Source organism: Amblyomma mixtum, chromosome 3 (assembly GCF_055824585.1).
Source record: "Amblyomma mixtum isolate Tamu chromosome 3, ASM5582458v1, whole genome shotgun sequence".
Taxonomy (NCBI): Eukaryota; Metazoa; Arthropoda; class Arachnida; order Ixodida; family Ixodidae; genus Amblyomma; species Amblyomma mixtum.
In genome coordinates this window covers 166,034,971-166,050,749 of record NC_143014.1, presented here as the reverse complement: position 1 = coordinate 166,050,749, position 15,779 = coordinate 166,034,971, and the positions used below count along the sequence as shown (strand labels likewise).

Here is a 15,779-nt window from a genome sequence, read left to right as displayed (position 1 = left end):
TCGAACGGTCCTCGAACGTCATCGAACGGTCATCGAACGGAATCCGACAAGCACAGGAACCAAGGTGCATAGGGAAATGTTTCGATATTTTTAATCTGTGGTGTTGATCAATGGGAAATTAATACTGCGATTAATCTGTCGCTTAAAGACAAATAATTATGAAGCAGAAGAAAAACAACCTGCCGCCGGCGGGTGAACACTCTCAAGGTTCGGTTACACGCAACACATAAATACCCCCGAAAGCAGATTATTGCACAGCCGTCGCTGCAGCCATCGCTGCAGCTCAGAGGTCGTGGGTTCTGATCCACACCGGTGGCGCAGTAGTTTTTTTCTTCTGAACCATAATTATTTTGTCTTCAAGTGACAGATTAATCAGTAATATTTCTCGTTGATAAACCCCAAATTGAAAAATATAGCAACATTTCCCTAATTCACCTTGGTTTCGGTGGATGTTGGCTTCCTTCATATGTATGTCTAACGTGCTCCTCATTTCTCTTCTCTCGTCTGCCCTCCGTGTCAGGAGGCAACTCAGTCATTAGAGTCTGCCAGGGAAGAGCAACCTGGGTCGCATCCCAACCCAAGTCCCACCGATGAAAGCAGCTGGCAAAGAAGGGCAGTGGGGCACGGCTTGACCGCTGCTCCAGGAGGGGTAGGAATACTTTAAGATATTTACTGTATCAACAGAGAGAATGGCCAATTCCACATATATGGCCGTTAACCCATTATCATTGTCCGAACAACTGTCGTCCGTGAACACTCGATCTGAACATCGGAACGAGGTGAAAACCAAACTGCTAGCTCACCTTATTCGCATTTCGCCTATATAAGCAAATCGGCTATCATTTTTTCTATTAATGAATTGTTGTTCTCTTTGTTGTTTGCCTCTTCAGACATCGCATATACCCAGGAGAGCAAATTCGGCAGGGTACTAACTGAAGACTGTAACCTTCTCTCTGCAGATGATGAAACCTACCACGAGAGAAAAGGTTGCAAATTTTCTGAAAGACAGAAGCGCTTCAAGGCACATCACAAAGGCATTCCCGTGGAGCTTAACGCTACTTTCAAGCATGGAACCGAGCTGGTGTTTCACTGTGAACCTGTTGGGGAGCTGCGTTTCGGAGGGCCCCGCACAGCTCGATGCATCGATGGAAAATGGGATCCTCCACAGGATCCGTACTGCTACGACTTAAAACCATATGAGATCTTCGTACGCTTTCCTAACGCTGCCTACACTGCCCCCGGTGGTATATTATACATGGAGCCGAATACGGAAGTTGTCGTGCAGTGCTGGAGCAATGCCCCAGTTTACCTCTCCTTCGTGTCGGCTGGACAACCGATTGGTAAGTGCAGAGCTTCCATTTTTTATTTTTCGTGATGCTTGCTGCGGATTTCGTCTCTAAGCGTACTTCCCTGTGGTAAAGAATCTTAATGGGTAACGAGGCCGAAACGTGTCCAGCTTTTCGGGAGAACGTTATTATCAATATCAGGCCGAAAAGATAAACCACGGCCTCAGAAGATCTCGAGTAAAAATAATAAAAAGACCTCAGTGACAAATGAAGATTCGAACTGCAGCCCTCAACGTAGTTAACGCGGTGCTAACGCGGTACAATGATAACCTGCAGCATAACAGCACATTTCACTGTAACACAGCCCAATACAAAACCCTACTGTTCACATGAAATTCACGCCATGGTTACTGCAATGTAACGCGATGTTCAGCGACAGGTGGTACAAAACTGCAATATTTTGAAGCGGCTCTAGCGGAGTAGAGTCGTCAGTCAGTGGTAATGTCCTGAGGTCATTGCGGAAATATAGGCGATCCCCCTGTAAGAAAACGGGCTGTGCCGGGAAACGCCTTCGCGGTTCCTTTGGCTTCCGCATATTCTCGTCGACGCCTGCTTGCTCGGCTTGTGCGGCGCGCACAACGGGGCCTTGACGCCGACGCCTATTGTCCTCGCACTGTGCTCTGCGCGAAGTTCGAGGTCTTGGCAGGCTCGCTGCCTTATTTCCCGGTGTCCAGGACGTCGTAATTGATATGTTGCGGCAGTCTCTGTTACCGCCGGCTTTCCCATCGCGACTGACGGAGTGAAATGCTGCGCAGGCGGCCGGCCAGTCTGCCAACACCTGCTGGCGAGGCTGAACGTGCCCCGCAGTGAAAAAAACGGGTGTGAGCAGGCCATCTCGTGCGCATGCCTTCTCTCGTAGCTTTGTGCGATTCGTTGTGCGATTATATTTTCGACTCCACGGACTGCAGACGTGGCCGAAATCGAGTCCGCTGTCGGTGTAGAACAAAGCACCACAATGTTCGAACTTCGAATCTGATCAGACCACCGGTTTCCGGGATTCTTGATGTCACTAAAATTTCCTGCAGGTTCGTTGCTTCCTTAAGCGCATTCCTGCGGTCAGGTGTTCGAATATGAATGAGTTTTCTACGCTTCTCTTATATGAAGCTCGAATTCGCCAAAATATTCGAATGTATCGTTAAGCCATTTAGGCCAAATAACATTGACAGTTTTCGTGGAACTCCACTGCCATTTTGCACAGGCGCAAACGGAAACAACCCCAAAAAACAAAGTAGCCCAAATATCGCCCCCCCTCCCCCCCACCAAAAAAAACAAAAGAACAAAAAAAAACTGGCGGGTGATCATACGACGTGTTACGAAAAATCTGCGTTTACAGTGTTCATTGTATACATTTCGCATTAACATTCAGTGATGTTGTATGCAGTAATCCAGATTCTCTCTTTCTGGCAATTTTTTCAGTACTTTGCACCAGTTTAGAAAGTCCAGAAATCTGGAAAAAATGAAAAAAAAATCGGATTTTCACACTCCTTGAAAACCCAAGACAATTCTCTTTCCGCGAAGTTTTCCTGCTAAAATTATCGGGAAAAAAATTCGGAGCGATCAGAAGGCTTGATGCGAAAGAAATGCAGTAGCATTCTTGTCCCACTCGCCAATCTATTCCAATCCATTCTAATTATTATTGAATTCCGGCAAATATGCCGTTGCTGCGGCACCAGCCGGCGCGCGGCCGAGCGAAACATTCACGTCGATGAGACGGTTACTAGTTGCTCTTGTCCACACCTTCTCCGTAGTGCGAATAAGCGAAATGATCGACTACATTTCATGTGTTCACTCTTCGACACTAACCAGCGGTATGGATAGGCATGGAGAGTCCGCGGCGTTCGTTTGTGCAGTGTCGGGGATTGTGGAGAATGAGTTCACAAGTTTTAGCGGATGCAAATGGTCATCGAGCATATTTTTGACAACAATGGCATGAAATCGAGGATCGCTTGCATCTTAAGCCGCAAATACATCGAGCGGGAAGCGCCGCTGATAGGCGGTGTGACCCAGCCTGCCGACCAATGCTGCAGGCACCCGCGGCTGCAGCTATAGCAGTCGCCGGCGTCGCTTGAGGACAACAAATTAAGCCATTTTAAGCATCGAAAATGGGCGCCGAGCATACTTCTAGATAAACCAATTTAAATTCAAGTGTTGCACACTTCGCAAAACGCAGTTACAACGGGCGAGAAACGCCTTTCTTACGCTGTCAACAACCTGGCTATGAAGCGTTCCACAGGCTGAAGCTCGCATTCTTCGGTGATTCTTGCCGAGGTATCGCACTGCTTAAACAAGTAAACGCACAACCGGTGCAAAACAGATCGGATTGTTTCACCTAAGTAAAACGCAGCTCACAATTCATGCCGATTTTACAGGCGTAGCTAGATGTGTAAACAGAAGCAGAGCTGAGATGCAGCCGTCGTCATAGGCGGATTCCTGGGGGAGGTAGGTACTCGCGCGGCAAATGCTAAATCCAGTACAATTAACTTGAGGCACGCATTTAGCGAATACATGGAGAGTGTGCTAAACAAGCAACAATTTATTTATTTATTTATTTATTTATTTATTTATTTATTTATTTATTTATTTATTTATTTATTTATTTATTTATTTATTTATTTATTTATTTATTTATTTATTTATTTATTCGCATATACTGCCACTCCGCAGGGGCTATGGCAGGAGCAGGGATATGGAATACATGAAAACGTGTATACAAGGGGTTTCACTTAAGACTGCATAAAAGTTTTTAAAAATAGCCTTTTTGAATTAGAAGAGTGCTTTTTTTTGCGTGTCTTGTCGGCGGTCCAATACATCAGAATATAGCTAAGACGTGCGAGCTACCAGGTCGGTTAACTAATATTGAATCGTTAACTTCTAACCATTCCGTTGGGCTCCTTAATTATTTAGAGGCCTGTAGCCGACCGCAAGCAATATCTATATCAGTTTTTAGAATTTCGAAAACATGCTTACCCTCGGCGCTGTGTTCCCACAAATTTCACCTATTTCGACGACTTATGTGCACTGGAGAGGTTGCTTTGCCTGCGAGCTTCTCGAAAGCGCATGTATTTAGGTACGATGTAGCCAAAATTTGTTGCGCAACAGCGCCGAGCATAACCGCGTTTTCGAAATTATAGAAAGTGATATGAATATTGCTTACGGTTGGCTATACACGCCTGTCAATATTAAGGTGCCTAAGAGAATAGTTAAAAAGTGAACTATTGAATATAAGTTAACCAGCCTGCTGGTTAGCACGTCTTAGTTATATTGTGGTGCACTGCACCGCTGACAGTGTTATGCCGGAAAAAGCGCACTTCTCACTGAAAAAGCATATCTTTAAAAATTGTGTAAAATGTTTGGTGAAATACAAGCGTGCATGCATAAAAAAGTGCAAACAAAATACGATATAAAAGGAACAAAACAGGGTGTCAGTGACGTTCAGTGGCAGCAAAAAATTGCCGAAATACAAGTGAACGAATTTCACAGGGCAGGGAATTCCAGCATTCGGTGGTACTTGGGAAGAAGCTGTATTTATACGTGTCAGTGCGCGTAAAGTGGAGAAATGTTTGAACTGTGGTGGCGCCTAGTTGATAATGGAGTGGACAAATTAACATGGGTGTTCATTGCCGCGAAGAACGGTTTTTCAATTAGCTTGTAGATATATACTTAAGGCACTCGATGCATCGTAATCTGCAGCCACGGGGCCCTGAGCAGTCTCGCAGCGCGGATGCGCGGGCGGAGCCAAGTGAAGACAGCGACGGGTATTGGTCGGTACGAAGAGTGAGGCCTTGTGTCGCAGTGTTATGGGGTCGGCCGACTGGCGCGCTGGCAGCTACCGACACAGACGCCCGCCAAGCATCAGCGTCGACGTAACGGGGCAAAGTGAAATACAACGCGGAAACCGCGTTGGCATACCCGGTATGCCGACTGAGATCGGCCGAAGCGAGCCGCTTGTTTTCAGAATTCTGCGACGTCCCTCGCGCGCTTGGCTTTTCTCAGCATGTCGCAGTACCGACCAAGTTTAGGGGCATTCTAAATCCGCTGGTATGCACAGCATGTGTACGAGAGCCGACGACGCAGCAATTCGTGCGTCACAACTTCTGGGGCCCATGTGACCAGGGTTGCTGCTCTTCCCTCGTCGTGATGTCGTAACACACCCCGGCACTCAGAAACCGAAACCGAAATCGCTCAGTGTAAAAAATGCTACAGTAAATTATTTACCGCGCATATATGAACCGCGTACTGCGTAGCACGCGTCCTAGGGCAATATGCAACCTTTGAAACAAAGAACACGCCATGCAGCCAAAAATCTGGTGTCTCCACCCCTTTAATCTCCACGAAGCTATTTGCAGCTGTTAAATGGGGGCGCAAGAATCCGCATTTGTGGTTAGCCTGGTTATATACGCTCACGTGCATCTTTCAGGAAAGGTAGTGTGTTATGTGAACACCCAGATATTTGTACGATGAAACAGCCGATAACTGAGTGCCATTAAGAAGACAGTGAGAGGTGTTAACACGAGGGCGCCCAGAAATACCCATGTATTTGCATTACTCGCTGCACCGGGAAGAAATTCTCTCAGGATGTAACCATGCTTCATCGCAGGGATTAATAATTAAACGATACAGCACGCAGTCATCTGCGAAATGTTTTATACGGTAGATAACTTTATTAGGTAGATCATTCAATGTTAATTTCGAAACAAGAAAGGACATAATTCAAAACCTTGAGGTACCCCAGAATTAGCGGAAATAGCTGTGTCATAATCATTAACTGAGACTTCTTGGCTACGGTTGGAAAGGAAATATTAGTGCGATAGCGCTCATACGCTCACCAACAGCGACCGAAAATCTTGTCAACCGTCCGATCTTTCTTTCCTGTGCCGTTGCCCAGCAACAGGGACGCAGCTTACCCGAGCTTCCGATAAGGTCAGGTAGTAACTCGGGTAAACTCGGGTATGTTCGGAGCAGCGCCGCGCCAGCGGCGCGAAAAGCTGCTCGGGAAGAGCAACATGGGTCGCGAAGTTCCCCTACCGACCGGCGGCTGTGATAGAAACAGTCACCTACCACTACAGTGGCGCATCGCTTAACTGCTGGGCCACTGCGCTGGTAGTCAGGTGAGGACTCGCCGCCATCTACGAATGTTAAGTAGAGAATGACCAATTCTGCATATATGTGCATTAACCAAGATTGCATCCTACCTTTAAGGCGGAGCTAAAGTGTTCCCTCTAACTGAAAAAAATTAACACCTGCTTTCGTGCTTAAACGCCTACCACTTCTTGCTTTTTCCAGCCTAATGCCTGGTCGTCCGTATTGAAAGCACTGAGTTTAAATTGCAGCAAATCATGAGAAAAAGAGGCAAACGCCTTAGCAAAATCTGAAAAAAAAATACAGTTCACAACAACGTTAGCACCCATAGCGCGAAATACATCATTAGAGGAAGATTAGAGTTGTGTATCGCACGAAAAAAAAATCTGAAGCCTTGTTCACAAGAATTGAGAAAGTTCCGAGATTCAAAGAAAGCAGAAAGGTAAGAGTAAATTGTGGGCTCAAGAAGTTTGCAGAGCACGCTGGGTAACGATATAGGCCAATAGGTACTGAATCAGTGCTACCTTATTTATGTAAAGGAAACACCTTGCCCGCCTTCTAATCAAGAGGGAAGGAACAACTCTAATGGTTGTACGAAGATTTCACGAAGAGTCAATGACGAGCCGGCAGATGCGCTGTTCAGGAATTTTGCATCTCCCTGCCTTTCCTCTTCTACCTCCTCCTCCTCCTTGTCGTTATGCCATCGATACCTGAGCAAGCTGAAATCTTCTTTCAATTAAACATGATCCACCACTGGAGTCGATGATTATCAGATTCATGGACAGAAAGTCGGAAGTACAAGGACGAGGATAAAATGTCGGCTAAGTGGATGAAAGACACGAGGCAAAAAGTTCCTATGATCGCAGTGATCTGCTGTATTCTTCTTACTCGCGCTGACCACATTCCAAATTTTTCATGAATTATTTCTCAGAATAGAAAGGCGCGTGAGCTGATGGAATTCTTTCTCTCTCAGGCACAATTTTCTTTTACTCCGTGTTGGCGGCAGAATAACCTTGCCAGCGATCAGATGTTTGTGTTGCCTTGGCCCGCCCATATAGTCTTTGCTTTCTCTTCAGCAGGCGTCGCAGGCACGCGTTAAGCCAAAGCATCAAAGGTAGATATAATGCGTGTCTGAGCGATAAATTTATTAATCAAGAAATTTAATTTTTCTTTGAACAAAGCCCCATTTTCTTCGGCAGAGTGAGCCTGGGAACCTGGAATGAAGTCAGCGATGAAATTCATCAGTTCGCGGTGTATATAGTTAGTCTGACGTTGAAGTTTTAGCGTTTCGGTAGCGAGAACAGAAGGGTGCAGTTCGAAATAAATGAGGCAGTGATCACTTAAACTAGTCATATACCTTACACACGAAGCAAGGTGAGGTGTAGTAATCAGAATGAGATCAAGGACGTTAACAGAATGCTGTGTAGCACAACAAGCTGCCTAAAATTAAAATACTGGCAGAAGTTAATGAAATACAAGCACTCGGGTTAACCGTCAGATATGGGTGGAGGTTCATCCAAGTTAACTGCTGGAAAATTTAAATCATCAAGAAGAAAGAATGGACTTGAATGGAATGGGACAATCATCTGGTTTAATACCTCATGTAGCTCAGAAATAATGTTATAGAGGTATTGAGTGGGCGATAATATACGAGAAAAATAAAATCGCGATAATTGAGAGTGATACGTACACACACTATTTCTAACTTCAAAGGCATATCTAAAATACAAGAACTCAACCATCACGTGCAGCGATCAGCACCCCGCCATCAGTACGCAAGATACGGTCACGACGAAAAAAACTTGAAAACACTGTCACATAAGGTCGTTGTAATGACGTTCAACTGTACATATCTGTCTGAATGGAGGGGGGGGGGGGGTCATTGACATGTCCTTGTTATTTTTATTCTAAAGTGGACTATTGCTTATGCTTGAACAAACCTGCTTCTCCTGTAGCTTTCCCAACCTGGAAGGGAAAAAATACCGTGTGGATGAAATTCAGCCTTACCTGGAACGCGTCGGCTAACATCACCTGCCGTCACCGTCACGTAACAGCGACGAGTGGTTCACGGCAAATCACTGTGCTGGGTCAGCGTAAGTATGCACATCATTTTACACCTTACTTCACTATTTGTACAGGTAACGATAGCTTTGAGAGGACGACGTACCAAGAAGTCAATCTTTTTGAGCAGAAACGCACCGGGTAACTTGAATCCTTCTAGGCAATACTGGTCGCTACTCAAACGTAGCAAGGGGATGCAGAGTTACGCGAGCGGACGAGATTGGGAAGCCTGCGTGGATGTGATGAGGTGGCAACAGTTGGCATAGGACGGGACTAATTAAAGCTGAGTGGAAGGGGCCTTTTCCTCCGGTGGATGTACTTAGGCTGATGACGATGGTAGATAATTATTAACATGCAATAGGCACACCACAGCGGCGGATCATTGCCGACGTCGCGCCGCAAAGCATGGCGGCACAGGTCGCGGGAGCGAAGAAGCGGGAGCTGAGGGGAGCGTGGTGAAAGGTCCCTGTGGCATGCCAGAAGGCCAACGGTGCAGGAGGGGGTAGCTCGAGCGAGCAACGACACTCCACGGGAGCAAATTGATATCATGTTTGTTCATTGATCACATCACGTTAACAAACGTGAGCAGTACTGGACACGGTGGTCCGTAGGCACCCCCGGTAACTGCAGAGATGCGTCAGGCTGCGCAGTATCCCAGCCATGCTGTTTCGGCGACTTACCATGAGATCAATAAAGCCCCACTCAGGCATGCAGACATGTGGGTACGACCCATCTTCGCTGAGATCCTGGCGTGTCCAGGTAAGTCTGGGGAAACGGCAGACTTCGTGGGCTTGTAATAGCTTAAGGGTGAAGAGTCAATTACGTTCAGAAGACTTGTTTTCTTAACAAAGCAGGCTGTCTTTCTCCCCGTCTACCTGCACTCTTCACACATAACAGGGACATACCTAGTGTGGTCTGTGCACCTCATTCGTGCGGTGCCGAAATGAGTCTCAGTATTTTTTTTTTTTAGAGCAGTCCAACATACATCAAGTGTGCTGGATTCGTGCGAGAAGGTAACAAGCAACCGGAGTTTACCTGCGATATCTAAGGAGAATGCACATAAAACAGGCCACAAAATAAGGCGGGGTACGCAACAGCTGTGAAAAAGAGGCAGAACTGCATCGCCGCGCTTCTAACAGTGCACTGTGGTGTTGGGTGGTGTTGAGCAGTGTGTGTTTCTGCGCTTCCGGCGAGCAAGTCGTTGATATCCAACAATAAGCGCACCATGTCATGGGTGCAATTCGGCGAGGCACAACGCGCGATGAAGCGTGCCCTCTTCGCATTGTGGTGTGTGTGGTGTGTATTTGTGGTGTGGGTAGCGCTGTGACCCTACCTTCATCCGGGTTGCCTTAACGCCCGAACCACTTAGCCGACGACTGGCGAGTCACAGGGGACCGCTTCTACGAAAAAACCCGCTTGTCACAAGCGTCCGAGAGATTTCTGCACCTGAGGAGTGACACAAAAAATTGCGAGGACACTTTGGCAACTTAACTGCTGAGAGGCGAAATCCGAGGACGCTATGCCGTCACGACTTCCGGTGGATGTGACGTAACACCGTCCCCGTGGCTATATCATCGTTTGCGCTATTTCGACGCAATTTTGACATTTTGCCAATAATTAATTAACTAGTTAATCGACAGTCATCAAAACTTGGCTTCTAGGTTCATTTTTTCCTTCTCTACCTGAAGCAACCATTGGTTTTCTTCTATCCTTTTTAGTTCGCGAGTTAAACGCGTTTGACAAGCTTTGTTAATGGACGAAAGTATGAGCCATTAAAGGCCTTCGCCTTAATACAGCCACGAGAGCCCATCTCAGACCAGCAGTCACCTGAGACCAAGGAGGAAAGGGGATGTTTTTTATCATATTTCATGGCGCCGGTTCCACGCAGGCGGCATGTGGTTGTTTTTTCTTCTGGTTTCTAATCAGTTATCTTTAAAAATAAATACCCTATCAATCTCCCATTAATAAACACCACAAATAAAAATAAAAATTAAATAAAAACATCCTCTATGCTCCATGGTCTCGGTGACTGTTGGCTTCCGTCATGTACAAAGAGCCCCTCTTTTTCTTTCCTTTGTATGCTAATCTCCGAACAGGCTAGTTAACGAGCAGCGAATGCCTGACGCACCGTGTCTGCCTGGGTTCGGGAGACATGACAACGTACCCCCCCCCCCCCCCCCTCCCCTCTCCGGGAGCCCGCCGTCACCTGATCGTCCTACAGCTGTGGTTTGTTCGAACCACCCATGGCATTGCTTAGATAACCACCGTGGTGCTGCCATTCCTGGAGGCTCGAGGCGGATCTAAGAACCACTGCGTTCGCGTCTGATTCATGCCGGATGTTCTCGAAGGTCAAGGGAAAAAAGGAAGTCCCCCCAGCAACAGCTCTGAGAAAAATTTAAACGTCGCGACCCAAAGGGAGCGCCCACGAAGGAGCCCTGCTCATTGGCGGAAAAGGCGGGAAGTGCAGACGAAACGGCTATTTGAGAGCGCCCGACTGCTTCGTCCGTCGTATTTCCTTCATCATATCGTTTCTTCCTGTACAGTTTTTTCTTTATTTGCTACACGATGTAATTAGTGTAAACAGATATGCCTTGTTGATTTATTGCTCAACCTCCCTGACTCCTCGTCCTTGCTCTTGCGAGGAAACCACTCCGGACCCGATTCGCAACAGTAGATGATATATTGTCACCAGGCTGTCCTATGTCTGACAGCGTCCGCCTGCTGTTAATAGATTTCACGCCAATTTTACAGCGTAGACTGGCTGACACTAATAAAACGACCACCCCTTTCTCCCTCCCACAGAAGCCGTCACAACATCTTGAGAATTCTGAGGCATGATATCGAGATAATTAGTCACGCAAATCGAACACATAACCACTTCCCACTCCCTCCACTGCTCTTCACTCCCCCATACCTGTTATGCCCCCCCCCCCCCCCCCCCCCCGCACTCCCCTTACCAAGTTGTATGGCGCGAGTCGTCTGCAGGTAAACAGCCCCCCATCCCCATAGAAACCCCGCTCTTCCCAGCAGGAACCGCGTCTACGTCACACGAATTACCGATTGGGAGAATTAGTCAAAGACATCGAACACACTACTGATCGTCATCCCTCTCCCCCAACCTCCACTCGGACTAAATCCCGTTTTCTAACATTCATCCTTTCACTGACGCTAGTGTATAGCGTCGCTCGCAAGTGGCCATATTTTTTGTTAACCACATGGGACGCATTGCAGTTCATTTTCGCCAGACGCGATCCCGTTACTCTGGAGGAATCGTGTTCACGACCCGCAGCTTCGAAAATATATGTGACTATTCGAGAAAAAAGAAACAACGTTTTTCGCCTTAATGCCTCATTTTCGGAGTGCTGGCTTTTATTTGTAGATAAGGCGCTCTATTTCAGCCCAGGTAAACAGCAATCAGTCGAGGCAACAATGCATGCTGCGCCTGTTCGTCGCAGGGACAGGTGAGATTCGTTATCTGCCTAACCACCGCAACCTTAACGCCCGTCGTACCTGCCGAAGTGCCCACGCAACCTGATGGCCAAAAACAGCGACCCCTCGCGCTTGGTACTGCATGTCGCCAGCTCGTTTGCCGTAGGCGACCGCACCACAAGTGCCGCGTTAGATGGGGCGGCGGTGCAGTTTTACCTAGAGTTACGTGAGCTGCGGCAGCAAGCGATTCCCACAGTCAACTTCCCCGAACTATTTACCCGATAACCTAAGGGCAGACTCAGTATTCTAAATACGCCGTGCAAATCCAGCATTCATTCATCTTTGCGGCAACATTTATTCACCGGACCTGCGTTAAAAAACCTGTTTATAGTCTCCTTTACTAAATACGAAACCCTGCAAAAAGTTATAGAAAGGACAGTATAAAAATCCAAAATACAGTTTACTCGAAACTGTATGAACGTTACCATCTGAAGTAAACAATCAGATGCCTAAACATGTTTCCCTCGATTAAAAATTGTTTGCCATTCAGGTTTTATGCCAACAGGGATAAATACGCAACGCGGAGCTCTATTTTAGTGTTTCAACAGTGTACACGAAAAAGCGCAGATCCGCAACTCCAGCCTGTTTTCGGTAAAGAAACCTCAATGCAACTTTTAGGGGAAAAAAAAAACAAAAAAAGGCGTGAGCTACGCACGCTAGACACCCCACAGCAGCGAACGTAAACAGCCGTTGGATATAGTGGATCCGCTTCGAACTTGGCCGGCTGTCAATCCAGTTCGCTGCAGCGGCGGCGTCGGGAATAGACCTCTCCCGGCCTACGTCATCGGCGCACGTGTTTCTGGTCCGATGGGCAAAACATGCACCGTACCGAGGAGGCTCTTACAGGGAGAAGAAAGGCTGCAGGCCGTCTCGAATCGGGGAACAGAGGCGGCGGGAGAGCACTCGACACCGGTAAAACCGGAAAGTGGACGATTTTGCCCATCGAGCGTCGTCTTCTCCGCAGTACACGGTTGCTTGGACACCACGTGATGGCGCTCTACCAATGGAGTCGCGAGCGGCGTTTTGAAAACAGACGCGCAACTCTGCTACCTTTGGTAGCATATACAGTAACTCTAGTTTTACCTAAAGCCCCTCAAACTAAATGCAACGACATCTCGTCCCTCCTCCTCCGATGCCGGCGCTCCTTCTCTCGGCTCCTCCCGGGCGCCGACGGTGGCGGCACCTAGGCCGTGTGAAGCTAGCAGACGCTCCCAGCGCTCGCCCTTTGGCGCGCAGTAGACGGCGCGTGCGTTTTCTGCATTGGCTTCGCTCGAAATGAGATCATGGCATGGGAGATTAAAAAATTAGTTACGGAAATAACTGCCCCCAGCAGCGTTGGATTCATTTATCGAAACTTTTTTGTGCTGCGATCGATTTGATTTGGTGCAAGCGATGGTGGTGGCGCACGCGGTTGAGAATATCCTCAGAGTGTTGTTTCCCAACGCTCGCGCTTTGGCACGCAGTGGACCGCGGGCTCGAATCAGTTGTTTCCATTTTCGGCCTTCCACTCAGCCGCAGTGCGACCATGGTACGGGAGATTAAACAAATTATAGGTATACTCAAACAACTGCCCCGACCTATGTTGCACTCCTTCATCGGAACTTTTTGTACTGCGATTGCTTTGATTGCGGCGCAAACAGTGGAAATAGCATGCGCGAGCGAGCTCGAGGCACAGCAGTGAACATCCTCGGAATGTTGTTTTTCGACCGGCGTCTTTTGCCAAATCTTAATCAAAAATTAAGTTCGCCAATAGGAAGTGGTACGACATACGACTAGACGTGCGGCCTAGGCTTTATATGAATGGATGGCGGCGTAATGCTGCCATAATATATTATTTTCTCGAAAGCGCGTTTGCTCGTGCAATCGGTTCTGCGTCGCAGTTTTAATTTTTTTTTCAGTGCAGGAAAGCTTAAATTATTTCGAAATTACTGTATATCTCGGACACTTCGCAGGCTAACGTTAAAAGGAACCGACTGACGGTAGTCCCTTACTGTTTGTTTGTAAATAACTACGTGATTACGGTGCCCTAGTTACGCACTGTAACGCGGTTGGGACCAGAAGAATTTTAATGTAGGGTTAATTGTTTGGGGTGCATAACAGCAACCCAAAAAGGCTTTTAACCGCTGCATCAGGCGCAGCTACAGCGCTGCACGACTCACTAGAATGTTTGTTTAAGTGATTGTTATCTTGGGTCAGCATACGCAATAATAGCATTATAAGAGGACGTTGTCTTCAATCGTGTAATTGCCATGCATAATGTGTAGCAGTCTGGACTGCCGCAGTTCACTAATCGCTTTGGGCAACTATGTTTCACGGAGGTCCTCGCATGCATTCTCAGGTATTTACCAAGCAGATATCGAGTATTCAAGCGATAGTACGGTTACTATGCCTATGCACACTAACGACCGATTTTGGTATGAACCCTGCCAGAACAAACACGGTCAGCAGTGCGCGCAGCATGAATGCTAGTCCTGCACCACGAGCAGCATGAACAGAGAGAACCGCCCCTTTGGTATCGAGTTCGTGATCGAAGGAGTCCAACTGTAACAAAACAAATACGTCCAGCGATGCGCGCAACATGAAAGCTAGAACTGCACCGCGAGCAGCGTAAACAGCAGAGTTCAAACAACATGAAGCGCAAGTTTTGTGTCGAGCCCGCGAACGAGTCTGACTGCAACCACGAATACGCCACGTAACGCGCGCTACATCAAAGCTACGCCTGCAGACCGTAGCAGAGCCAGCAGAGTGAACGGCGGGGCTAAGACAACAAAAAGCAAGGCTTTTGTAGCCCGCGAGCGAACGAATCAATCTACAACCATGCCAAACGGCATTAACAGCGAAGAAAGACTGCAGTCGCTCGCGCTTCACACCAAATCCTCCGAAAAAAGCGTGACTCACAAATGGAGAGCGGCACTCGCATCGAAAAGATGCGGATCCAGCTCATTATCAATGTTTTCCCGGCCGATCCTATGCAGCCAAACATTTCGGCGAGCCGCATTGCTTTTTGTGGACGGAGAGAGAGAGAGAGAATGACGAAAAAGCTTTCCCACTGCCTCCTCGGTTGTTGTACCCGCAAGCGCAACAAACGCTTGGCGTCGCCGCAGAGTGTAGACACCATCAAAGCTGGGGAAACGCTTCCACCAAAAGTGTGTTGCACCAAAAGGAAACGAAGCGCGATTTCTACCCCCGACGATGGCGCCGGCGCCTGCTGCGGAGCCAAAAAGCGCGCGCTAACACGTGACCACGGCGCCTCAGCCAATGAGAGGCTCGATTTCCCGGCGGCGCGTTAAGAGAGGAGGAGTGTCGGAAAGTTCACAGCTTTTCGCTACTTTTACTTCATTGAGGGACTTTAGTTTTACTGTCAGCGGTCGCGTCGCCAGCCTTTTTTCGCACCAAAATATTCGTAGCAGTCTAATGAAATGAACGTCTTAGATTTACACCAAAAGGTATACTGGCTGTTACAGCGAAAGTGAACCAGAAAAATGATGTGGGGACCTAAGCAATTCTTACGATGTGTAAATGCGAGAGCAAGTGTAAGTGGCTCACTGAGTGAGCGGAAACCTCAGTTGTGTTGTGAGTGGGCGGTGGCGTCCACCTACAAATTGAAGCAGTCATGCGCCCTTCCTTATCTCAAAACAAGCGGATGGTTTAGACTCAGTTGATTTCTAGGAAAAGAAAGGCGCATAACTGGCTCCCTGGGTCAGTGGACATCTCAGTCGCGCTTTGAGGTATGTGGCGGTGGGGACGTCGCCGGCCTGTTGCTCCAGGAGGGGTGATGACGTCATTTGCGTGCCGCGTTTCAAC

The 15,779-nt window shown here is 47.7% G+C and overlaps 1 protein-coding gene across 2 annotated transcripts in view; it reads left to right on the top strand.

Moving 5' to 3' along the window:
• Positions 1 to 15,779, top strand: part of LOC149352617 (sushi, von Willebrand factor type A, EGF and pentraxin domain-containing protein 1-like) — a 236,746-nt gene that overhangs the window by 177,498 nt on the left and 43,469 nt on the right. For both annotated transcript variants that reach the window (XM_089581799.1, XM_089581798.1), the window contains 2 exons: positions 960 to 1,340; positions 8,381 to 8,518. In XM_089581799.1, the coding sequence (XP_089437925.1) occupies positions 960 to 1,340; positions 8,381 to 8,518 (519 nt within the window). The remainder of the gene's footprint in view (positions 1 to 959; positions 1,341 to 8,380; positions 8,519 to 15,779) is intronic.